The sequence below is a fragment of the Strigops habroptila genome, chromosome 2 (assembly GCF_004027225.2).
Source record: "Strigops habroptila isolate Jane chromosome 2, bStrHab1.2.pri, whole genome shotgun sequence".
Taxonomy (NCBI): Eukaryota; Metazoa; Chordata; class Aves; order Psittaciformes; family Psittacidae; genus Strigops; species Strigops habroptila.
Window position 1 is genome coordinate 111,868,601 of NC_044278.2, and position 25,273 is coordinate 111,893,873.

General features: G+C 44.9%; 2 protein-coding genes across 5 annotated transcripts in view; one reads left to right on the plus strand and one right to left on the minus strand.

Moving 5' to 3' along the window:
• Positions 1 to 3,416, plus strand: part of MTMR2 (myotubularin related protein 2) — a 61,089-nt gene extending 57,673 nt beyond the window's left edge. For both annotated transcript variants that reach the window (XM_030475768.1, XM_030475769.1), the window contains exons 14-15: positions 474 to 650; positions 1,398 to 3,416. In XM_030475768.1, the coding sequence (XP_030331628.1) occupies positions 474 to 650; positions 1,398 to 1,559 (339 nt within the window). In that variant the 3' untranslated portion in view covers positions 1,560 to 3,416. The remainder of the gene's footprint in view (positions 1 to 473; positions 651 to 1,397) is intronic.
• On the minus strand, positions 1 to 25,270 carry CEP57 (centrosomal protein 57). 3 transcript variants are annotated; one of them, XM_030475773.1, is made up of 11 exons: positions 25,137 to 25,270; positions 19,442 to 19,598; positions 16,609 to 16,788; positions 16,174 to 16,295; positions 15,202 to 15,318; positions 10,254 to 10,331; positions 8,669 to 8,773; positions 8,433 to 8,513; positions 7,839 to 8,083; positions 7,035 to 7,179; positions 1 to 311 (listed from the first exon to the last, which is right to left on the minus strand). In XM_030475773.1, exons 1-11 carry the CDS (start codon positions 25,161 to 25,163, stop codon positions 198 to 200), a joined length of 1,371 nt encoding a protein of 456 aa, XP_030331633.1. In that variant the 5' UTR covers positions 25,164 to 25,270; the 3' UTR covers positions 1 to 197. The 3 variants fall into 3 exon arrangements, with proteins under 3 accessions (XP_030331633.1, XP_030331630.1, XP_030331632.1); XM_030475770.1 differs by lacking the exon at positions 1 to 311 and adding an exon at positions 4,281 to 5,626 and having other exon boundaries at positions 25,137 to 25,269; XM_030475772.1 differs by lacking the exons at positions 1 to 311; positions 15,202 to 15,318 and adding an exon at positions 4,281 to 5,626 and having other exon boundaries at positions 25,137 to 25,269.
• Between the last annotated feature and the right edge of the window lie 3 nt (positions 25,271 to 25,273).

Sequence of the window (25,273 nt, forward strand, 5' to 3'; positions counted from 1 at the left end):
CGTAGGTTTGGGTTTTTTAAGGCCTCAGCCTAGTGAAGTACTTAATCTAGAAAGCAGTTCCACACTGGTTTCATGGGGACTATTCACAGGCCTAATTATTCCACTAGATCAGGGCCTAAGTCAAATGTTTTCTTTATTTCTTTGCAATTAAATACTCGAGCAAGTCCTCCAGGAGCAGTTTAAAGAGTGAAGTTTAACTAAAGCAGTGAGAGCTCAACGCCAGCGTCCCGTTGCTGTGCCGATGGCAATTCCCGGTGGGTGTTCCGTGCCAAGGGTGCGTGTGTGCCTCTGCCTGCCTCCGTGTGCTTCGCCTACAGTGACCACATCAAAAGAACAGGGTTATTTTTTAAGCTCCAGAAAGGCAAGGGGCTCTGTATTAATGACAGGCAGATGTATATATGCCGTTGTACTTAATAGATAAACGCTGGGATTTGTAGGGGAAATAAAGCCTCCTCCACCCCCTTCCCTTACAGAGCCTTCCAAAAAAGACAGTATCGCTTTGGTCTTACATCAACAGCCAACTGGAAGACTTTACTAACCCCTTGTACGTGAGCTACTCCAACCACGTCCTGTATCCCGTGGCCAGCATGCGCCACCTCGAGCTGTGGGTCGGCTACTACATCCGCTGGAACCCCAGGATGAAACCGCAGGTACGTGTGTCTCCTCCGAGGATCTGACTTTTATTTCCCTCTCTGCTAGTACTCATGCTGTCGGTTTGGAGCTCAGCACCTTTGAAGCACAAGGAGTAATGTACAAACTTACAGTGCTGCTGCTTAAATCTAAACCCCAGAGCCTAAATGCAAATGCCAGCAAATGAAACAGCAGCACTGCCTGGTGCGGGTGTGCAGCTGGAGGCTGCTGCCTCCTGAAGTCTGCAGGAGCTGAAGATGCTCAGCAGGTTGGAAAATCTCACTGAGAATATGGGGAAAACCATAGAGATCACAGACTGGTTTGGGTTGGAAGGGACCTTAAAGCTCATCCAGTTCCAGCCCCCTGCCACGGGCAGGGACACCTTCCACTAGAGCAGGTTGCTCCAAGCCCCTGTGTCCAACCTGCCCTTGAACACTGCCAGGGATGGGGCAGCCACAGCTTCTCTGGGCACCCTGTGCCAGCGCCTCAGCACCCTCACAGGGAAGAATTTCTTCTTCATATCTACCCTAAATCTCCCCTTTGCCAGATTAAAGACATTCCTCCTTGTCCTGTCACTACATGCCCTGCTAAAAAGTTTGTCCCCATCTTTCTCATAAGCCCCTTTTTGGTACTGGAGCTGCTCTAAGGTCTCCCCAGAACCTTCTCTCCTCCAGGCTGAACAAGCCCATCTCTCTCTCAGCCTGTCTCCATAGCAGAGGTGCCCCAGCCCTGTGAGCATCCTCACTCAGCTGCACGTTTTCCTGCAGGAACCTGTCCACAATCGCTACAAGGAGCTTCTTGCCAAGCGGGCCGAGCTGCAGAAGAAAGTGGAGGAGCTGCAGAGAGAAATCACCAACCGTTCCACCTCATCCTCGGAGAGAGCCGGCTCTCCCGCGCAGTGCGTCGCTCCTGTACAGACAGTTGTATGATACGGACTATTTGTGCCAAGTACCTTCCCAGGACCACAGGGGCAGCTTTTCTGAGCCCCTCTGGTTTGCAGCGTGGTGTCTGGGAGATGCCAACCTATTTATTTATTTCTCTCCAGGGTAATTTATTAGTACTGTAGCACTCGAGGAAGCTTAAGCAAAAAGAAACAAACAAGGCCCCCCTATGCAATTAACCTTCTCAGTGGCTAGATTATAATAGGAGGTCATTGCATTTGCCACCTATAAGAAATCTAGAGCTCGGTCTTTGTTCACTTATGTGGAAATCACTTGGCTTTGAAGAGAGGCTGTGCACTAGAACAAAGTACTGGGGAGGGAGAACTCTCCCCTTTGCTAAAAGGAAATTATCAGCTCTGACTATTGGAGCCTAGAGAACAGCCATGAAGTGAGGAACCCTCCACTGTTAGTGCACAGCAGTGTTCAGGAGAGCGTTTGCCAACAGAGACAAGCAGTAACAGCCACTGAAACATATCACCGTCCTTCTTGCTTTTCCCTTCTCTTTGATCTGGACCATAGGAAGCCATGTAAATGATGCCTTATCTAAAGAAATGGCAGCTTCTACCAGTAGAACACGGTGGTAGAGGAGCAACCTACAGGACTTCACTTTGTAGGACAAAGTTTACTTCCACCTCTGCAACTTTAGAGTCTCTCTTACGGTTTACACTGGGGGTGCAGGATGCAACTTCAGCCCCTCTCTGAGAGAGAGGGGAGCAGAGCACGACTCCCCCAGGGTTTCTGCAGCTCCTCTGTTCTCCAGTGCCTCAGACTCACAGGGGAAAGGTAGTGGAAGACCAAGGGGCATGCGTGAGCTGCTGGGATCAGTCATTTCATCCCGCTTGGGTAAGCGTAATTAGTGCTTTTAATGCTTCTGTGGAGGATCATAGTGGTGTACTTTTATTTCAGTGTTTTGTTAACTAATGGAAGCAACTGTGCATCAACCAAAGAAGCCTTTCTGCCTGCATTGCAACTGCTATTTAAGGTTGTTCAGAACAAACAGCCAGTTTCTGAGCCCTAGGTTTCAGTCTCTTTCCTCATAGCATACGTAAGAGTTAGTGGCACCTGATTACACTTAAGTCCAAATTCATTTTTAATACAAGATTTTACTATAGAAGTGGAGATAAAAACTAAGTAGGTGAAACCATGCCTGCCCCACTGATCTTGCAAACAGGTAAGTACAAGGTTGTAGAAGATAGGGCTGACAGCAAAGGAAGTTGTGTGTGTGTGTGTGAGGATCTTTACTCCAGGCTCATTCTCTTCTCCAGGCTGAGGGGCACTGCTTGGTCTGGGTTCCTGTGTGGCTCTTTCACGACAGGATCCCATGCTGTGGTCACATTTAATACACCCATCAGCATGTTGCTTCACTCAGCTTCTCCTCCACACCAGGGAAGTATTTTCTGAGGGAGTACAAGAACAGACCAACTTACACGTAAGAAACAGCCTTTCAAAAGCCATGTTCCTTCCGAGGCAGTAACAAACAGTCACTCCCCTTCAGTCTCCATTTCCACCTGCTCTACTGCAATCAGTGTCTCAGTGCTTACAGAGAAATCCACAGCCACCTTCTGCCAGGAGGAATCACAGGCTGTCCGGATCACTGCATTTGTTAGAGGGGGGCCTGGGATGTGTGTTATTGTTCAATGGTGCAAAGAATCCACACAAAAGCCCTTCTGAAGGACCTGGAGTTGTTGTAAGGTTAAAGGGCAGAATGCTTGTACGTACAATCACTACAGAAGATGGTTCAGAACATTATTCTGTATTAACTGACTCTGTGTGTATATTTTGTTTCTTGATGGAGGCTGTTTGGATTCCTTAACACTAATAAAAATTGATAAGTGGGTAAAGTTCCTGTGCTCTGGATTTTAACTATGTGGTTCTCCAAAGGATGTGGAGGATGTGCAAACATGAATAAAATAGCACTGAACGTTTAGTTTGTCAAATCCAGATATTTCTCCCTCTGCTGTAGATGCTCTTGCACAATGCTCGTGAGCAAACTCTGCAATTCAGAGTGAAAGGAAAACAAAACTCAGCTTTGGACAAGTTTCTCCTGTGCAGCCCAGTACTAATACGGACACAGTGCTCAGCTGCTCATTACAGAAATACTTTCACAATAAGAAATAATCTTATTGTTTGACAGTGCATCTTGACAGTGCATTAGCACAGTGACTGCTCTGTAAAGATTCCTATTTTTATATGTAAGTAAGTAACTCACTTGAAGTCCAAATTCACTGGGATGATTTGGGATCAACGCAATGCCTTCTCCTTGATGCTCTCAGCCCTAGTAGATGTAATCCCAACTTGGGCATATGGAGTCCAAACTACCTCCAAAGCCCTGCATAAGTGAGGAGCTGCATGAGGACAGCCTGAGGTCATGTTGAAGTTAACCCATGTCTGAGCAAGATGATCCCAAGGGGTCCTTCCCAAGCAAAACTGAGTGTAGTTTCAGCTGCTGCTTTTTCAGACCCTCGAGGATGAACTGCTGTTCTCCAAGTGGTTCCTCCAGCAGCCCCGGAGCCCAGGTCTCTGGCATAAATGAAGTCAAGGGGGATGGCTCCAGGCCTGGTTAACAGCCAACTTCTCCCTTCACAGCAAAAACCTTCTTGTGTCATTAACACTCAAATCCCTTGTGCCTGCATTGACCCTGCAGAGCTCCCAGCCTGTTCATCCACAACCAAAGGTGGAGAACTGTGACCCTCACCTTACCTGCAGCTTGGCAGCAGCTCATACTCACCACCCTGACCAGGGAGATGCCACATCGCTGCGTGGGGCACAGTGCTGCAGCAAACACTGAGGTAGAGGGAAGTGCAGCTTTCCCACGACTCATTCAACAGGCAAGCTGGCTTTATTATTTCTCCAATGTATAAATGGGTAACCTGGGTCTTGTTACATTCCATTAATAGGAAATTCTTTAAATTATTAACATAATAAATAACATTCACTCAGCTGTGCAAGTCAGAGTGCAAAACTACTTGCACCACTACCAGAGTAGATAGCTCAAAGCACATAGTTCAGGTTAAAAGCAAGATGCCAGGACTGAATGGCATGATTGAGGCACTTGCAGTTTAAAACACTTGTGGTTTATCTTGCTCCTTTACCACCCAAAGCTGTGAACAAGGAGACAGGATATTATCCCCTATCCTATAGCTTTTTCCCTAAAGAAGGATTCATGTAGAAAAATTTCTCTCTTCAGACGTGAAAAGAATTCAATCATCAAGTAAAATAATTCAGAAAGTTACTTTGCTCCTTTCCTGAGTACTCAGACATCCATTGCCATTAATGCTGACTAATGCAACGCAGCAGAACAGGAACTAGGAAAGCTTTTTGAGTAGAGCTCCATAGAACACCTTCGGAAGGGTTTGCCTGTTCCCCCTTCCACACTCAGAGTTGGAGCTGGCAAAAGCCCTTAGGGCTCAGGGTCGCAGCATCAATTCCCAACAAGATGCATCTTGAGAAGCCTCTCACTGCACAGTCCGATCACAGTGTCAAGTCACACTGGCATTTCTCATACACCATCCCACATAAACGTGCAGTGCTTGGTGTGCTGAAAGAAAGTGGAGGGACTGCTGGAACCATGGCATGAAAGGAACTGGTGGAGACCTATGGTTAGATTCAGTGGCTGGGTACCTTAAAAATGGATTGTGATTTAAGCTAGACTATGATTGATATATAACTCTCCATCAAACACAGGGATGGAGAGTTATGGGTTTCAAAAGTGCACTTAGCATACAGTAGTCTCTTTCACACAGCAAGAAAGGCAGCTGCTTTATATCCAGAATGTGAGGAGGTTTGACAGGGATGGTTCAAGAACCTCTCCTGCAGAACAGTCAGTAGTCCCAGCTGATATCGTCTTTCTGTAGGGAAGTCTGTATGGTCTGCATGTCTCTCAGCAACTGAAGGTTCTTCCGACTCTTCTCCCCAGGTTTCACTTTGATGGGACCAGCATTCTTGCCTTTTGTGGTTACTGTAGTTGTTACTTTAACCTCACTAACAGGGAACCTGTCTTTTCCTTGTTTAGCAGGAGGCTTTCTGGACTTGCACTCTCTCTTAAGTCTCTCAAGCTGAAAGAGAAGCCCAAAGAAAAACATTAAGCAGTGACCTTGTTTCAGTTTATGTTGGGCAATTCTTCCAGACAGCTGAAATATCCCACTACTTATCTCACCCAGCTCAGCAGATGGATGCTTCCAGTACTTTACTTTCCTTACACAGCATTGCTATATTCCCATCTTTAGAACTGTGTTCAGCTTACAGTCTCTCTCTGAACTCTAGGTTCTCTCTTTAAAAAACGTTCATTATGGGGGAACATCTCTTTTATGAATGTAATAGAAAAGGTTATATACAACAAAAAGTTGACTTGTCCCTGCTGCCATCCAGTGATTTCGAAACCAAACCAAACAGAAAACAAGTTTTTCTATATACATACATAGTGATTTTAATAGCTGCTCACTGTCAGAGATGTAGCTTTAGAAGAATACCCTAACTGTGCTGAGGTGAGGGGCTGGTATCCACACAGCACAAGAGATCACAGCTTGTGACACTCAGTATTCAGCAATGAAGACTGAACTGGCACAAGCCTGAGCAGGGAACTGCACAGTTTAAGGTGCAGACTCATTCATCCTCTCAAACTGCAAAAGTGGTGGCTCCTCGAGCTCCTCTCCTCAGCTATTGAGCTCCCTCCCCCTAGTTTACAGCATGCGGCAATATTCCTAAATCCCAACTCCTAAACCTTTTACCAACAGCTAGTGAGGAGCCTCAGTCTATGCAGACTTGTTACTCCTGCACATCTGTTTCTCTGCAACAGCTCCTCTGAAGATCCTAAGAGATCAAAGGAGAGTAATGCTTCTAACTGAAAACATTTCACGCATCCATTCTGGATGTCAGCAGCAGTGCTCCCAGTACATATTTTGTGCCTAAGTTACGTCAAGTGAAGGTGAATCTTGGTTCATATGAGCTTAACCAGATGAAGCGCATGAGGTTAAGCTCTTAAGAGATTCACTAAAATGAATGAAAATTAGGGAAAATAAGGAATCGACAGGTTTTATAGCTTTGGATGAACAGGCCACGCTATTCAAAACAATTTGAAAGTTGTTTTGAAACTGAAACAGATACTTCAGGTTTTATAAAGTGCAAATCAAAACACAAATAGGTCATTTACTCCAAGCAAAGGAGAACTGTTAAAAGATTCAAGGGATGAGGGGAGCATAAAATGCAATGGAGGAACAGATGGGAAAGCTCTGCCCAGGACAGGATGAAGAGAGGGCACATGGGTGACACAGTAAGACATACTGCACAAATACTGGGATGGAAAGATGAACAGGCTAACTTTGGGACATCAAAGCTAGAGCTAGGTACTACTGCTCTACAGTAGTTATTTCTGCTTTATTCAATTGCTTCTAGATTAGGATATAACATAAGAAAGCTTAAGACAGCAGCTCTGCAGAAGCATGAACACAGTCAAGAGGAACTCACCTGCAACCGATGCCTCCGGACTTTGCTGATTTGGTCTGCCTTTGCTTCCATCTTTCCCACCAGTGCCTCAAGTTCCCTCTCCAGTTCTTCCCTCACTGCAGTGGTTGGGGCTTCCTGGACAAGCTTTGACAGCTGCTGGTGATCACTAGCATGGAATTCAGATAGAACAAAGCTTGTGTCAGACCCCCTTGGCTTCTAATGCTTGTACCCCAGTTCAGAAATAACACAAGGACACTCCAGCACCAGCAGCCAGCCACGTTCAACGTGCCATGGCCAACCAGTAACAACAGTTGTGCTGGTCAGCAGCATTATTACAGTAGCACATCCTGGTGGCAGGCTGCTGCAATGGGAAGTCTCAGTAATGTAAGTAGCTTCAAGCTTCAAATCACACATTCAAAATGACCAAACAACTGCTTGAGGGCACGATCTCAGCACTCATTCAGTTACTATTGTGTGAGCTGTATCTACTGCAGTTGTGCAGCAGGCTAACAATTCATGTTCTGTTAACCAGGACAAGCAAAATGACTAGTAAAGCTGTCCTAGTATTGCATCAGGGGCACAAACACTTCTCCTACCACTTACGAATTCAGTACTGCTGCATATAAGCACAGGTATGGAGTCCAGACCTCTCTAAGTACAAGGAGAAATGACAGGCTCCACAGCCAGTAGAACAAAGGGATGATATGCCAGAGACTTCCTAAAACTAATGCCTTTCTCAGGCAAAAGCTTCCAACTTTAAAGCAAAAGGCAAAAATATGAAGCATCTACATTCATCATCTGCAACAGAGAATACGCCCAACTCACAAACTCATCTGTCCAAATTCATCTTGTAAAGTCAGCAACACTTCTAAGAGCTCTTCCTGGGATGAAGAGGAGTCCTTTGGCAGAGATGCCTTTCTGCTTTTGCTGGCAGGATGACTGGTACTGATGGGTTTTGCTAATGGAGTATCATTTACCACCCGACTGTTACACAAAGCTTTCGTGTGTTGTTTCATCAGGTGCAGGACATGTTGCACGTTGGCACCAACTGAATGACTGGGGCTGGTAGACTGGAAGGAAAAGTAAAAGAGACTTCTTTTAAATGGCACTGTCAACAACCTGCTTGATAAAACAGAGAACATTGAAAAACTGACTTTTTCTGCAGCCAAGAATGCATTTTTTGTTTGAATGAATATGCACTAACAAGAACAGCTTGACAAGCAGCAGAGAGGACCCATTTTTGGAAGTGCCAGTTCAGCAAGTTATTGATATTCAACAAGCCTTTTGAAGACAAACTGGAGAAGGCACAGAACATTAAGCGATCTGACCACTGGGTGTCAGGAGCGCTCCAAGCCAAAGCCACTGAAGGAGCTGCAGCTCCTGAGCGTTATTCCTGAGCTTTGGGATTAAGCAGCTCACCTTCCCAGCCACAAAGGGCACATCACCCAGGCGCAGTCTGTAATGGGGCTGTGCAGTGAGCTGGCTTGCAAGAGAGCATTTCTGGAAAGAAAGGAGAGAGAAACGTTTATTAAGTTGACACTACAGCAAACTATTTTCCCTTTGTTTTGTAACAAAAAAGGCAACCTACATCCTGATTGCATGCACACCCCCTTACTTAACTCCTCAGTAATTGCCCTTCTATCCCCCCATGTTACCTTCTCCGGCTGCTTCGTTTTCTTCCTGGGTTTTCTTGCTTTTGGAGAAAGTAATGGTGATGCTGCTTGAATCAGTCGTCTGTTGGTTTCCAGGCCTGTCTGAAGCTGAAGTGAGGAAATAAGAGGAGTTACAGAATGACATTACGAGATAATCAGAGACAGAATAAGCTGAGAATTGCAAAACAATATTATTTAAAACACAGGCTCTCTAAAAGCAGGAGCTGCAAGTTTCTAGGATGCTGTTGCAGTTCAAGGACAATTAAAACAGAGTACTTCCTCTCGTAGCACTGCTCATGACTAATCCTAATAAGTTAAGAGAATTAATCTTACTGCATTACTCCCATGAAGGCAAGTGCCAAAACATCAGCTGTGCTTTACACTTGACAAAGTATTAGGAAAGTCAAGCCACCCAATCCTGCTCAGTTGATCCTGTGGCATATAGTTAATAGACTGAATCCTTCTATTAAATTTGACAGTTAAAAGAAAACCCCAAAAACAAAACCCAAAGAACCTCCCCCCCCAAAAAAAACCCCACACCGAAACACCCAAAACCAAACAAACCATCTATGGGAAAAGTCAAGGCCAGGATTCTCACTGTCAGCAGTAAGTTCTACACACTTCACTGTTCCTTCCAAGAGGAAGCTATGGCATGGCTTTAGGAATCATCCCCTACTCTCCGATACCCTAAGGGGGCCTACAAGAAAGCTGGAGAGGGACTTTTTACAAGGGTTTGTAGGGACAGGACAAGGGGGAATGGCTTTAACCTGACAGAGGGAGACTGAGATTAGATATTAGAAATTCTTCCCTGTGAGGGTGCTGAGGTGCTGGCACAGGGTGCCCAGAGAAGCTGTGGCTGCCCCATCCCTGGCAGTGTTCAAGGCCAGGTTGGACACAGGGGCTTGGAGCAACCTGCTCTAGTGGAAGGTGTCCCTGCCCGTGGCAGGGGGTTGGAACTGGAGGAGCTTTGAGGTCCCTTCCAACACAAACCAGTCTGGGATCCTATGAATTTGAGACACCCTTCCCAGCCTCCCCAAACTCCTGGCAAAGATTAATGCTAGACCCTAACATGGTTACTACATATTCTTCAGTATACAATGAATATCTAATGAACACAACACTTCAACGTTAGCAGAAGACCAGCATCCTCATGGGCTCATAACCAATAGTATGTTGCTTCTTTTTTTGCCTCCTTCTACGATATTTCTAGTTACAACTACAAACAAGGGAGCGCACTTGTTGACCTTGATCTATTTAAAGCAAAGTTACTCTTACATCCTCAACTACAAATTATGCTGCACTTCTACTCCTCTTCCAACTAGCTTCTTTCATTGAAGAAATCAAGCTTTAATGCACAGGTGCTGTTAGAAAAAGGTTTCCAGACAGCTCAAAGAACTTCAGAACATTCAGCACCTGAGACAGGAGGGAAAAACAAACAGAAAACCCCCAAACCAAACCAAGAAAGCTAACCAAGGTTTTCAACACTCCGTCTATGCGAGGCACTTTCAGCAAGTCACTTGAAAAGCTGCTGGAAAGGAAGAGCTAAATGCAGCACACACCAGTACAAAAGAGATTTCCTCCTGCTTACCTCAGCTGCTTTTTCCTGAACAAGCTTCCTCGCGTGTTCTTCCTCCTGAAGCTTCTGTTCCAGCTCTTTCATTTTTTTCTGGTCAAAGTTGAACAGAAATAATAGCATTACTAATGAAACAATTCTTTTTTCCCCCTGAAGCCTACAATACTAAGAGCTTGAGCAAAAGTATATGAGTTCAACTTAACAACTTAAAGCTAAGTGAAGACTTCAGCATCACAATGATGGCTGATGTTTCACCTGTACAGGCATAACCACAGCAATCAAGTGCTTAGGCTTAAATTTCATTGATTTTTCTGTTTTTACTTCCACAACTGGTATTTGAATGCAAGTTACTGCCTACAAGGGAGAGTAATACACACAAGGCTGTCTTTCTCTTCAAGTTGTAAAGAAAAATCTAGAAAATAGGTTGATTTGTGTACATTATACTGAAAGATTTTATACTACAAAAGGGCTAACAAAGGTCTATCGGGTATCATTATAAGCTGAGGGAAGGCTTGCTTTATTTAGATCACTAATGGTATTTTTGTTATCTATAACTTCAGCTCTTAGAAGAAAGGAATTTTGGAACATCTAGCCACCTTCTAATAAAGAAGGAGGAAACTTTATATGATGCCCCTGAGATATCTTTAAGCAAAACTGAAGTGAGTGAATCTTTTTACAGTAAAAAGATGTAAGAACTCTTTTGAAAGCCCCTTTCAAAGAGCTAAGGAAAAGGCACACGCTTCTTTGTAAACCCTCCAGCAAGATGAAAACCTTGTTTGAACAGGATACGCTTAAACTCCCAAATGTGAAAGTTATCAAATAACTTTCTGATTTTATACAATGGAATGAAAAGATGATCCAAAGCTCCAGGGCACAAAACAACTTCCCTTCTTGTCCTGCAAAGACCCATTATTCATAGAGCCCCTAATCAAACTCAAGGCAGAGAAGCACACAACTCAAAGTAACAGCTATATTTGTATACTTCTTTGTATACTTTGTTAATAAACTCACTATACTGGGCTTGGTAAATATTTCAATTCTGCTTTATCTCAGCATTAACTTCAAGATTAATGTAACCAGCTGTTATACAAAGGTGTCGAAGGCAAAACCCTGGATAAAACATTGACGACAAAGGCAATATATAAAGTAACCAACTTTTTCTGTTGGACAGAAGGAACACTTTTCACTTCCCAATCCCTCACACCCCCCCCCAAAAAAAATCAGGTATATTCCAGGTAATTTAAAATCACCTTCTGTCCTTTACTGTATGTGGGACAATTCCTGATTTCTATGTGATCAGTCTAATGAAGATCTTTAACCCGTTAAGCATGACAGGATTTGTAAGATGGTAATACCGAAACAAATTTGTTTTAACTGAAGTCTGAAGAGAGGGACTTTATACAAGGGCATGTAGGGGCAGGACAAAGGGGAATGGCTTTAAACGGAAAAGAGGAGAGATTTAAATTAGATATTAGGAACAAATTCTTCCCTGTGAGGGTGCTGAGGCGCTGGCACAGGGTGCCCAGAGAAGCTGTGGCTGCCCCATCCCTGGCAGTGTTCAAGGCCAGGTTGAACGGGGCTTGGAGCAACCTGCTCTAGTGGAAGGTGTCCCTGCCCGTGGCAGGGGGTTGGAACTGGATGAGCTTTAAGGCCCCTTCAACCCAAACCAGTCTGGGATTCTATGAAGATGGGATGATGTAGGTAGTGTACAGCCACAGCATGATGTGAGGGTTCATCACTTCTGTTGTTCACAGAATGGTGAGGGGGTTTTGGCATTGAGATCTATTACTACCAACTACAGTTCTTCAAGAAGTGTCACCTACACATACATTCAAATTCTGCTCATCTGGCCAGATACGAGACCAGAGCCCAAATTGTGCTTTTAGGGAACAACCCTGTTCCCTTATTCCGACTTCAGACATAGACATGTTCAGATCTCCTCATTCAGCTATCCAGAGACTGCACTGCACAACGATGGCTGCAATAAACATACACTAGAAACTGCTTTTGAGGCAAGTGCTCCAATTGAGTACTTCACATGCTTCCTTGTCACAGGCAATAGTACCATTGGCAAACTGCTTGAAGGTAATACTTATAGGGCCAGGTAGTGGCTCCGCAGAGATTACTCTTCATAAGACCTACATACAACCTGTGCTCTGGCAGAGTGTTTGAAATCAGAGGCAGTTAAATCCTTGCTTGCTCATGTGCAGCCACCTCACCACCTCCCATCCATTTCAGCACACCATGTATAGAAATAGTCTTTCTTATCTGTTTCTTCCTTCAAATTCAACTTGGAAATGTTCCTGTGGTCTTGCCGCCACCACAGCAGAGATCAAAGAGGGAACAGATGCAACTGTTTTGAGTAGAGTGTACAGTCCCTCCTTTGGGATTATAAGGTAACACTCAGCACATGGATGTTCATACAGGAATACAGCCTGTAAGCACAAACCTATCAATCAGACAGTGCTCAAGACAGCATAATGATCAAAGAAAATGACCTTTAGTCACAGCTAAACCCACATCTCTCAGTTCCTAGAATTGCTTCAAAATTGTGTGAATTGAATACGAAATTCCACTAAATCAGATTTAACTGTAACAGCCACGAATTCCTAAAGTTATCAAAGAATCAAAGACATCTAGTTTGATCCAGAAAAGAGTTGTTAGGCTGAAATGGTTTTCACCAGCCCAGGCACAAGATGACAAACCATCCAGCCCCACCAAACTCCAGCTGCTACCAGCCAAAAAACTTGGCAAAAGCTCTTTAGAAAGAAATTCCAGTTGCTGAGCCAGTTATTTCAACACTGACCCTGGAGGAACCCACTGCTTCTTCCAGTGAACAAAACCCTAGAGACACTCATTTCTGCGAGACTTTGGCCCAAGCAAACAATGCCACTTGTACTACAACTGCAGCTCACCACAACGGGGTGTCAAGATCTTAAACAGCTTGTTGCAGCTGCCTCGGGTCAGAGACTTGCAAGAAATAGTTGTAGCATCTACGTGTCCTGCGGCAAACCAACTAGCTAAAGATTCACTGTCAAACATCTGGAAAAACACCATCTACTTCAGCATCTGGCTGGTGTGCAGGGCAGCAAGCCCATGGTTCTGATATACCACTATCTAATCATGTACTATCTGCTCCTTTCGCAGGGCAGGGAAGAAACTTGTGGACAGAAGCCTCTCCCTGGTTAAGCCCTGTGTAGGTCCCAGGCTTGGGAGTCTTGCAGTCTCTCTACAGCAGCAGAAAGAGGTACGTGGGCCAGGCTTCAGAAGCCAACACCACAGATGGTACACAGAAAGATGTATTGGCTTTGCCTGGCAAGGTTGGAGGTGGTGGAGGCGGGAAGGCCACAGGAGTGGCTTATGTGAGAAGCTGCAAGAACCCTTCCCCATGTCTGATAGAGCCAACACCAGCCAGATCCAAGACTTACCCACCACTGGCCAAGGCTGAGCCCATCAGTGACAGTGGTAGCACCTCTGGGATAGCATAATTAAGAAGGGGAAAAGGTTACTGTGCAAGAGCAACAGCATCCAGAGAGAGGAATGAGAATACGTGAGAGCAACAGCCCTGCAGACACCAGGGTCAGTGCAGAAGGAGGGGAAGAGGTGCTCCAGACATGAGAGGCTCCTCTCAGCCTGTGGTGAGGCAGGCTGTGCCCCTGCAGCCATGGCGGAGCAGACATCCACCTGCAGCCCATAGAGGTCCATGGAGGAGCAGATATCCACCTGCAGCCTGGGAGGACCCCATGCTGGAGCAGGGGGATGCCCAAAGGAGGCTGTGACCCTGTGGGAAGCCTACCCTGGAGCAGGTTTGCTGCAGGACTTGTGACCTCGTGGGGGACCCACACTGGAGCAAGTCTGTTCCTGAAGGATGCACCCCATGGAAGGGACACACTGTCCCTCCTGTGGGAGGGACCCCACGCTGCAGCAGAGGAAGAGTGTGAGGAGTCCTCCCTTGAGGAGGAAGGAGCAGCAGAGACAACATGTGGTGAGCTGACCACAACCTCCATTCCTTTTCCCCCTGTGCTGCTGGGGGGAGGAGGTAGAGAAATCAGGAGTGAAGTTGAGTGGGGAAAGAAGAGAGGGGTGAGGAAAAGGTACTTCAAGATTTAGTTTTTATTTCTCATTATCCTACTCTGATTTGATTGGTGATAAATTAAGTTTCCCTGAGTTGAATCTGTTTTGCCCACGTCAGTAATTGGTGAGTGATCTCTCTCTGTCCTTATCTCGACCTACAAGCCTTTTGTTGTATTTTCTCTCCCCTGTCCAGCTGAGGAGTGCAGTGACAGAGCAGTCTGGTGGGCACCTGGTGTGCAGCCAGGGTCAACGCACCACAGAATAATATGACCAAACACAGTCATGTTGAACTTGTACAAGCTACTGATTCACAAGCAATCCTGAGAAGGCAGACTGGTTCCAACCCCCTGCCAGCCAGTGCTAGATGCCTAGAAATGCCTAGAAATGCCCAGCTCCTGAATTCTGGACACAAAATAACATGTAATAATTGTGTTTAAGAAGGAGGACAAGTGGCTAAAACGCAAACACACCAAACCCCCACAAGTCAAGTCAAATCTGGGTCAGAGCAGACTATAACCACTAGCATTCAGTATCATGCAAGGCAACTCAGAAGTTGAGTGCTTAGGAATGCCCATAGCCCTACATGCCTAGACACCAACTAACCACAAAAGAGGAATACCTCAAGACTTAACAAAGGCTGAACAGAGGAATACCTTCAACGCTCAACAGAACTTAACTCTTGTAGTGTGTAGTGACCTAAAGCCTACCTGCCCATGCAGGCTTTCCTTAGGAACTTCAAGTTTTCACAACAATTCAGCTTTAAAGAGATGTTTAGTTGCCATCTTTGTGTGCAGCACAAAGGTTTGCTCAGCTCTGTCACTGACATAGCTATGAAGTGCTGGCTGCAACAAACAAGCTAAATCTGTAGTAACCAATACAAATGACAGACCTCTGCTATGGACTGCATCTTAGTAAGTCTGCTGTACTCTTTTTCCAGCATATCCAGCTTTTCCAATTTAGACTGAACGTGTGATTGATCAAGAAGCCGATCTCTCTCCAACGAACCCTGAAGGGAGAAAAGGAAAACAATTATAAGCACAATAAAACAAAACCATCTGCAGTAAGCCTTGTGCCTGCAGCACAAAGGAAGCCCATAAACAGTCCAAAGGAACTACTGCCTCCTCTGTGCAATTTCAACAGTGCTGTGATCAGGGAGCAAACTGCATCACTGGTCCACCCATTTTGGGAAGCTGACACTCAACCAGATTTAGATGAGGGAACTCTGCAGAGCCTCTCCTCCCTCTGAACCCAATGTGGTAACCCCCCCCATGGCTCAGCTATTAGAGATAGCTTGCTTATTTTTTTTCCCCTTTAATGAATATTTAATACTAAAATAGGACAGCCATAGAGACCAATGAACAGATGATCCATGCTCCTATAAAACAAAATTCAAGCTCATTTTAGGTATGGGCCAACTCCCACAGTCACTGGTAGTGAGGAAATAGAGATTTTACTATTATTTCTACAGAATGAAGATTTCAGCCCCACTTTAGCAAAAGTAGTACTAGTAAAGAATACCCCCACAGATCTGAAGAGTGTAAACACAAAAGGGAGGTTTTTCCCCAGTGGCACATGTGTTTAACACTGAGGGATGAGGATGAGCTACTGTAATAAGCCAATCATGCAGAAGCGAAGAGTTCTTCCTAGTATCAGAGCTGGATTCTGCCTTAGAGATAGGTGCACAAAGACAGAAAATACCAGGGTCCTGCTAAGACTGGAAAATTTAAAGTAGGGACATTACCCACACCTAACTATATAAAGGCCAGCTGAAAGAGACATCCACACTGATACTAAAATCACAGTAACTATGAAAAATCATGACGTTAGTTCATGATTTTTATAACTTAATTTGAAAACACACCTGTTTCTCCAAGAGATGCGACTTCTCATTTTCTGCATGCTGGATCATCTTCCTCATGTAGACTAGCTGTTTCTCTAGAAGGCTGCACCGAGACTCAGCAGCTGCCAGCTGAGAAGCCAGTTCTGAAGGTAACAGAAGGCAGAAAAGTGAATCATGCACTGCCTGTTCCTGGGATTTATTTCTTTTTCCCCCCTGTTTTCAGAACAGTTCCAAAACCCACAAGAAAAGCACCACCTAAAGAAACTCACAGATTAAGCCTAATGAACTGCTGTATGCATGCAAATCCCTAAAACAAAGCATGCTTTTCAAATGATTGCTTCGTAACTCCATGAGTCGCTGCCAAGTAAAAGATGCTGAACAAAGTAAATTAATATAGTTTTTATGCAGTGATAAACATCAAGTTTCATCCACATCTATGTAAAGTTCGCAAACAACCTTGGTTTTTCTTTGTCACTTCAGTCCTGTCATGCTCTTTGTGTTGCATTTGTTCACTCAGGACTTTCTTGTAGTCTGCTGTTTCCCTGCTGAGGTGTTTCACATTCTCCTCCGCCTGAAGCCGTTCCAACTCCAGCCGATGGATTTTTTCCTGGAGATTCTTCAGGGCAGAAAATATTGCTGTAATTGAACAAGTACCTTTTGTTAGAGGCCATTAAATCACCTCTTCAAGAGAACATTGAACTTGAAACCCGTTTATAAAAGCATGTTATGTAAGAAAGTCAGAATGTTCCTTACCATCATCCAAGACTCATTCCAGGAATTGCTTCCCTTTAAACCAGAACTGATATTAAAACTAGTCTCAAACTAATAGATGTCCTTGGTGCTCACTTTCATCTGTAACATTTGGGACTTATCCATTTCCCAGAACAAGGCATGTAAATATCCTGTAGATTCAGTGCAAATAGTGCAGCTTCTGACTTCATCAAAAGGAAATGAAAGGTCACAACTAAATAGCTAAAATGCAAACTAGCACAACAAATACACAAACACCATGTTCCTATGAATAAACACAGGGCACACTAAAGGTTACCTATCAGAAAGGCTATAAAAATGTTTATTTCTCTACGTGGCAGCTCTTTTTTGATTCTGTTTCTTCACTTGTGTTCCCCTCCTCCTCAAGACATGCATCTCCTTTGTGCTGAACAACTTCTCCTCTTTCTGTGCCATTCCCTGCTTTAGCACCGAAACCTTCATATATTCACCACCACAAAAAGAAAAGCAGTTGTAATAAAGCTGACATCACCCTGCAATTAGACCATCTGCTGGTAATCTGATGTATTACGTCTCTTAGCTGTATTGTTTAACCCTGCAAAGGAACCATAACCATAAGCCCTTTCCCCTACACAGCTCTGGTAAAGTGAAACACAGGAACATCTGTATAGACAGCTCACATAGCAGACTAACCTGCAAGGTCACATTAGCTCACTCCTTTGTGCTTAAACCCACTTGAGAAAAGATTTCACCTGTATTACAGAACAGGTGAACACAATTAAAGCTGGGAGTGTGGGTTTGTTTGAGCATCAGATTGAAAAAATAAAGGAAAAATAATTATCAGAATGAGTTTTCCAGAATAAAACCTCATCAAATCTTGAAATGCAGAACAGCACCTTAGGGTATCACATCAATAGACTACCTGCTTTAAGGCACCTGCTAAGTAATAAATGGGTGACAGCAGTCAGTTAAGGGGAAAGTTACAGGTAACTTGGCCCTGTTGGCAAAATCAGTCACCAACTTTACCCTATTCTTTATCTATATTACTGTTATCAGGATTCAGTTGAAATGGGCATAGCTGAAACTATAAAAAGCTTTGTTACTATCACACTTAGAGCTAAACTGAAATCTCTGTGTATTTACCATAACGACTAACAAAACACAGCAATGAAGCAATTCAAGCAATGGATAAAAGAGAAACCCAACAGGATGCCAAGTAACATTCAGTCATCCTTAGAGTATTAAAATCAAGTAATGCATGCTGAGACACACACACAACACAAAGAAATATAACCAAAATAAGCAGAAATTAGTATACTGAATTTCAGGATTTTTCAATATGATTTTTTTATCGGTGGGTACCTCAGAGCAGCCTTCCAGTATCTGAAGGGGACCTACAAGGATGCTGGGCAGGGACTCTTCATCAGGGACTGTAGTGGTAGGACCAGGGGTGATGGGCTTAAACTTAAACAGGGGAAGTTCAGGTTAGATCTAAGGAAGAAGTTCTTTACTGTGAGGGTGGTGAGGCGCTGGAATGGGTTGTACAAAGAAGCGGTAAATGCTTCATGCCTGGCAGTGTCCAAGGCCAGGCTGGACAGAGCCTTGAGCAACATGGTCTAGTGTGAGGTGTCCCTGCCCATGGCAGGGGGTTGGAACTGGATGATCTTAAGGTCCTTTCCAACCCAAACCATTCCATGATTCTTTCTCATATTTTTTCTTATAAGGATAAAAATATCAAGTTCCTCACACCCTTCAGCCTCCATGCAACTCCAGTCCCAAAAGCACTATTTTTGCAATGATCCTGAGCCAAACAGCTCACACCAAAGGATTGGTCCTGCTCTATCCTCCCAACTTTCCATGCTGCTTCCTGGCCTTACCCCGGGCAGCTCTGGAGGATGCCTCGCTGCATGACAAGCCAATTCACTCGAACTGCAGAAAACTAACCTAGAATGGTTTTGTTCATGTCAGATCAGGCAAAACAAAGAGATGAATATCAGGAGCAGAGTGGGAAAGGAAAGAGAAGGTGAAGCCTAGAAACAAGGAACAGCAAGTGGGAACAAGATCACTTTCTTTTTTGGTGTTGTGAGCCCTCAGCTCTACACTGAACTCCTTTCTGTATCTCCCAAGTCTTCGCTAACATCATAAATATTCTCGCCACATCCTTTGTCCATCACAAGCCTTCCCATTTCAACGGGGCCAAGCCTCTTCCTGTGCTCCAAACCATTGTGGGGACTAACGTTTCCTTATTTCAAACTCAGCTGTGATCTCGGGAGAGGAAGGCTGAAGAAGGGACAAAGAAAACACGCCAGGACTATTTCACAAACTACCTGGCCAACTATACAGCTCTCTACTGAAAAGGAACATCTTTCTCCAGCCCTAACATGACCTTTTTCATCGGGTATTCTTCAAAAAGAAGCACAAAGGGCCTACAAAACAGGTGACCTGCACACCACCGGGAAGTGATAAAAGGATAAAAGACTGCAACCTTTGTAGATATGGGCACACTATTTCACCACATGATTTGGAAACAGGTAGGAAAACATTTTTGCTGAACTATTACCTCTGCTGTTGCTTTCAGGATATGGAATGACTGGTTTCCGTGGGGAGCGCAGCAGATCTGAATTAATAAATGGCTTGTGCTTTGGGTATTCTATAAATGAAGTTGCCGAGAGCCCATCTGTGGCTGACACAGAGTTACGGGTTTCACGCAGATCATCCTGGAAAACAAAACAAAGCTGTTACTCAGCACATTTGTTTCTGTGTCACAACAACAAAAAAGTAGAATCCGATTAGATGATGTGCAGAAGTATTGCTGCAGGGGACTCATGCCTCAAAAGCTGTATTTCCTTCCCTACAGCCTCAGGCTGTGTCATTTTTACATCCAACTCCCCTCCACTAAAAATAGTATCAGGAAGAAAATGTGTTTTCCATGCTAGTTTCTGATTTCCACTTGTTTTCTACTTACTTATACTGTCTCTTGCTTATTATGAGAAGGTAATACACAGTCAGTTGGAAAATAGCCACCTCCTTAACTACAGGTTACACTTACTGCACACAAGACACTGTACTAAGGTGGCCAAAGCTGATAAGCACACCCAGGACCACACCATAGTTCTACATCCACCCATCTAGCTTAACAGCTTGCTGCCTGTGGCTGGGGCAGAGGACATGCTCTCTCCTCACCTCACCCTCCCAGCTGCGTAGTTCCAACCCCTCTTTTCCACTGCCTTCCATTCATCTTTCCTATCCTTCCATGCATAGCCTGAACCTCCCCAGCAGATGCATCTGGATGACTTTATGCTACCCATGATTAGTGGTATCAGCATAAGAAAAGCAGCAGCAGACCACAGCCAGGAAGGTGCCTCTGTCTCTGAGCAGCCATGTGCTGTTAAATCAGCTTGAGCCTGTTCTCAAAAACACAGTCATAGAGACCACACACTTCTCAGTGGTCTACACCAAATCTCCAAACCCTTACTGTGTTTTGGATGTTTCTAACAAGGCTCTTGTAAACAAAAGGACCACAGCACTTCACATACTGCTTTTATGGTTGAACCCAAACCTGGCTTCCTGGCCTAAGCTTTCTGATCTGTGTATATGAATTAAATAAAATACGAATGCTTATTTTTATCGTGCAAGAGTGATTTCTCTCAATGTACCCACCACTAAACATCGTGGTAACAGGATTTGAAGGTAACCTAAGAGAGAAGCGAGCTGCAGGCAGATGCAATGCTCCTACACACAATGCCTTCACTTCACTAACATGCCAACTGAGCACTTGCTGATCTTGGTGGGGTTTCCTTAAGCTTTTGCAAATACAAATTAGTGGGAGCATATTGTGACCTAAGTTAAAATACATAAATATTCATGTAACTATCTCATAGGAAATTAAACAACAGCCCCAAATATGTTATGAGGAAGAAAAGTAATACAGGGGGAAGAATTAAGAAAATTTCTAAGTTATTTAAAGCCTTCACAAAGCTGATTTCCTGTTATAAATTAAGTGATTCATTGTGGGCAAGAGAACTCAGACCTTAAGTACTCTGAATGTGCCAATCACTGTTTCTAAGCACAGTTCTATGAATGCTTTTTGGGTTGTGTTTATAACATTTTCCTACACAACATATTTTTGCTTTTCTTGGAATAACTGCATTTGTGCAAGAACTTTTGCTACCACAGAAAGCCAATTAAAACACTAATCCCTAATTAAGAATATATTAATAACAGGTTTTGGAACGCACTGGTTTACGCTCAGCAGCCACATTGCTCTACTTAGAATATGTGGATTTAAAACCAAAGGAAAGCCTGTGAGGTGCTAACAGTAAGACCTAAACCTCACTCCTGCAAAAATACCATCAGTGTTAGAAGGATGCTGGAGAGGGACTCTTCATCAGGGACTGTAGTGATAGGACAAGGTTTAAACTTAAACAGGGGAAGTTGAGGATGAGGAATTTCATATATTCCTCAGATATAAGGAAGAAGCTCTTTACTGTGAGGGTGGTGAGGTACCAGAACAGGTTGCCCAAGGCAGCTGTGGATGCTCCATCCCTGGCAGTGTTCAAGGCCAGGTTGGACAGAGCCTTGGGTGACATGGTCTAGTGTGAGGTGACCCTGGCCATGGCAGGGGGGTTGGAACTGGATGATCTTAAGGTCCTTTCCAACCCAAACCATTCTGTGATTCTATGACTCAATGCTGAACTGATGAACACAGCATAAAAGACCAAATAACAACGTAAAAATGAACTGAGCAAAACACAGTCCTTCATTCAAAAAGCATTAGAGTAACAGCAGCAACATAAGCCTCAGCAATCCAAATGATAGTGACTATTGATTCAAATATCAATATACTCTCTGCTATTGATCCACACCAAAGGTATCCCATGAAACAGAGAAAAGGGGAATCAGTCTGAAATGAAAGTAGTGCTGCCAGCACCACAGCTTTCCTCCACGTCTTTATGTTTCACCTGTAAAATCCTGCCTGTCAATTAAAAAATAACTACATAGAAAATCCAAACTTCAGGAGTTGTTTGGTTTTATCTGAGCATCAAGTTACCCAAAGCAAAACAAACACAGGCTTTCCACTAGTTGCAGGACTTCTAGATTTCACCTGGATGCAGTGAACAGGCACCGATTTGAACAGTGTACTAGTTGTTAGAGATATCTGCTTGACATAAATACTGCAAAAATTGTGCTGAAATGTAGTCTGGTTTATACACAAACATTCTTCTCCTCAGTCTAAATAACCACTTGCTACCAGGTATATTTCCCGTTTAAGTAAAAGGCAGATTTATATTCTGTTTCACAAATAGTGACTTCTAAATAACCCCAGTGAAAAATCTGAGAAAGTTTATAAGACAGCATCTGGCAGTTTCCCAGCACAGATCTCAGACTCGAACATCACACCAACTCCCTGTTCTTCTCCTCGATTTCTCTCAACTCATTAAAAATTACTGAAGTCTGTTTCTGCTCCTGGAAACTCTCCTGGGGAGCACCATGCTGGGATGCTCAGGAAAATCCTGAAATGTAGAAAAACCAAACAGCACCATATGAAAACCAGGGAACTCTATTTGTTCTGAAACACCTAGGCCACATTTGCTGACTAAATCCCTCTTTCTGGGTACTCCCTATAGTCTTTCCTTCCTTAAGCCACACTAAAGCCTCAGAATAGTAACCAAAGGAGCTCAGCAGTCCCACAGGAGCTAAGTGCACCAGTGCTAGGTAAAGTGAGCTGAGCACATTGAATCTTTACAGGTCTGAAGACATGACCTTCCAAAATTCATTGCTGCTACCATTGAGTGTCACCTGCCTACTCAAGCATGCAGAAGGGAGCATTAAAACCACAGAGCAGCAATAGCTAACACCAGTAGGACATGGTGGCCTCACCAAGCTCCCAAAGACTAAACTAAACACGGTGGAGGGGAAAAAACCAAAACCTTATATCATTCAAGAAAGAATGAGCAGCTTGGGGCAGATGGATGCTTCTCGAACCAAGCAACTTGTGCAGGTGGTAAAAATGACCCACCAGGACACTGCTACCTTCTCTGACTCAGTAAAGAAATACAGCACACCATGGAAAAGCTATCCAGAAGAGTTGATGTTTCAATAAGGAGAAATCGTTATCATCTACAATGTGACTAGATCCATGGACAGTAAAAATTACAGTTATTTATAAACAAACTGTAGAGCCAAAGGGGCAGAAAAATGCAGGAAGCCTCTTGAGCAGTAACTGTAGCAAGAAGGCACGAGGGCACCAAGTTGGCACCTTCAGCACTGGGAAAAAGGATTAAATTAGAGTGGGTGCTATTGCACATTCTCATATGGGGGCTCAGAGCAGAAACAAAACAACAACAGGAAAAACATGCTTGTTAATGCCTTAAGTGACAGAGTAGTGCTCACACTTGGTTAAAAAAGAGAAATTAAAAAAGGGGGCAGGAACGGGGGAAAATTACACAGGAACTGGGAAAAACACCCCAGAATAACCAAGTATCCAGTTCACAGAGCACGAATATCCAAGTACATCGTTATTAAAACTTTAAATAGCCATTTTGGAGGCACAACCTCAGTTAGCAGCCTGCCCTCGTTGCTCAGTACTGTGTTACTGCAGGGATAGTGGGGAAGCAAGGACAGCCCCTATCGCCCAGAGGCCAGCTTCGGTGCTGCCTGTGCCTCCCTGATAGGGGCTGACTCAGGAGTGCTCTGCATTTAACTGATCTCTAGTTAGCAGCAGACACTAAAACGTAAACCCAGTCATTACATCTAAGGGGGAAACATGTTGCCACAATACCGTATTTTGTTAAGTTTCTGCTGTAGCACACCAGATGTATTGAAAGCAACTATTTACAAAGGTCAGAAAGTGTAAAGTTTGCTTTTTTCCCCTTTTTTCCAACACTTACCAAAAGCCTTCAGCAGGGCAATTTTGCTTTGTTTTGTTCCCTCCCCTTAAAAGTTTTATTCACTAACTAAATTAAACAGCCGATATTTATCTTCTTAAGACTAAAACTAGTTTTCTGACATACTCCTCTGTGTATGCCACAAGAAATACCACTTGGGAAGGATACAGAAGTCCTCAAATAGCGCTGTCGCCACACTCACTGGTACAGGTGCAAACACGGGACCATGCTGAAGAGAAGACACACAACAGGGAGCACCAAGCTGGGTGCTTGCCACGCAGCTGGTGAGACCCGAAACAACGAATCCTTATGAGACCATCATGCTGCACCCTGGTCACCATCTCCAGTCATAGAATCACAGAATGGTTTGGGTTGGAAAGCACCTTAAGATCATCTAGTTCCAACCCCCTGCCATGGGCAGGGACACCTCACACTAGACGATGTCGCCCAAGGCTCTGTCCAACCTGGCCTTGAACACTGCCAGGGATGGAGCATTCACAACCTCCCTGGGCAACCCATTCCAGTGCCTCACCACCCTCACTGTAAAGAACTTCTTCCTTAGATCTAATCTAAACTTCCACTGTTTAAGTTTGAAGCCATTACCCCTTGTCCTACCACTACAGTCCCTCAGGAAGAGTCCCTCCCCAACATCCTTATAGACCCCCTTCAGATACTGGAAGGCTGCTCTGAGGTCACCACGCAGCCTGCTCTTCTCCAGGCTGAACAGCCCCAACTCTCTCAGCCTGTCTTCATACAGGAGGTGCTCCAGCCCCAGATCACCCTCGTGGCCCTCCTCTGGACTTGCTCCAACAGCTCCATGTGCTCCTTATGTTGAGGACACCAGAACTGCACACAGTGCTCCAAGTGAGGTCTCACAAGAGCAGAGCAGAGGGGCAGGATCACCTCCTTTGACCTGCTGGTCACGCGAGCACAGAACTATTAACAGAACAAACCCCATCAAACACAGCCAAGCCTGTGCTTCTTCATGTCACCAGCACAGCCACGGCTCCTGCTCCTTCTCCACGCTCAGCACCTTGACAGAAACGTGAACAGGGGGACCGGCCCCCTTGTTCTCCACGCCCCCATCGCCGCTATGGACACAGGTACACTCCAACTGAAGGTAACGTTTCCATCTCACACATGGGCACAACCACACGCTGCATCCCCGCGGCTCTGCAGGAGGAAGCCAGCGCTTGCTGTCCCAGGGGCGGGCCCCGCACCGCCGCCCGCTGCCGCGCCACCCGCCCTTCCTTCACCGCGGCTGCCGCCAGGCCGGAGCGCGGCCGAACGCCCCGGGGCCGCCTCCCCGCAGCGCCTCAGAGGGCCCCGGCAGCGCGCAGCACCGTGCGGGACCGCCCCTCGCCTCACCGTGCGCTGATGAGGCGCCGCCGCCATGTTGGCTGAGAGGCTGCGCCGGCGCCTGTCCCTTTAACGCGCGGCGCCGTGCGGCGGCACCGCCTCCCGCGCCGATCCGGTCCCGTGTGACTGACAGCCCAGCCTGCCAA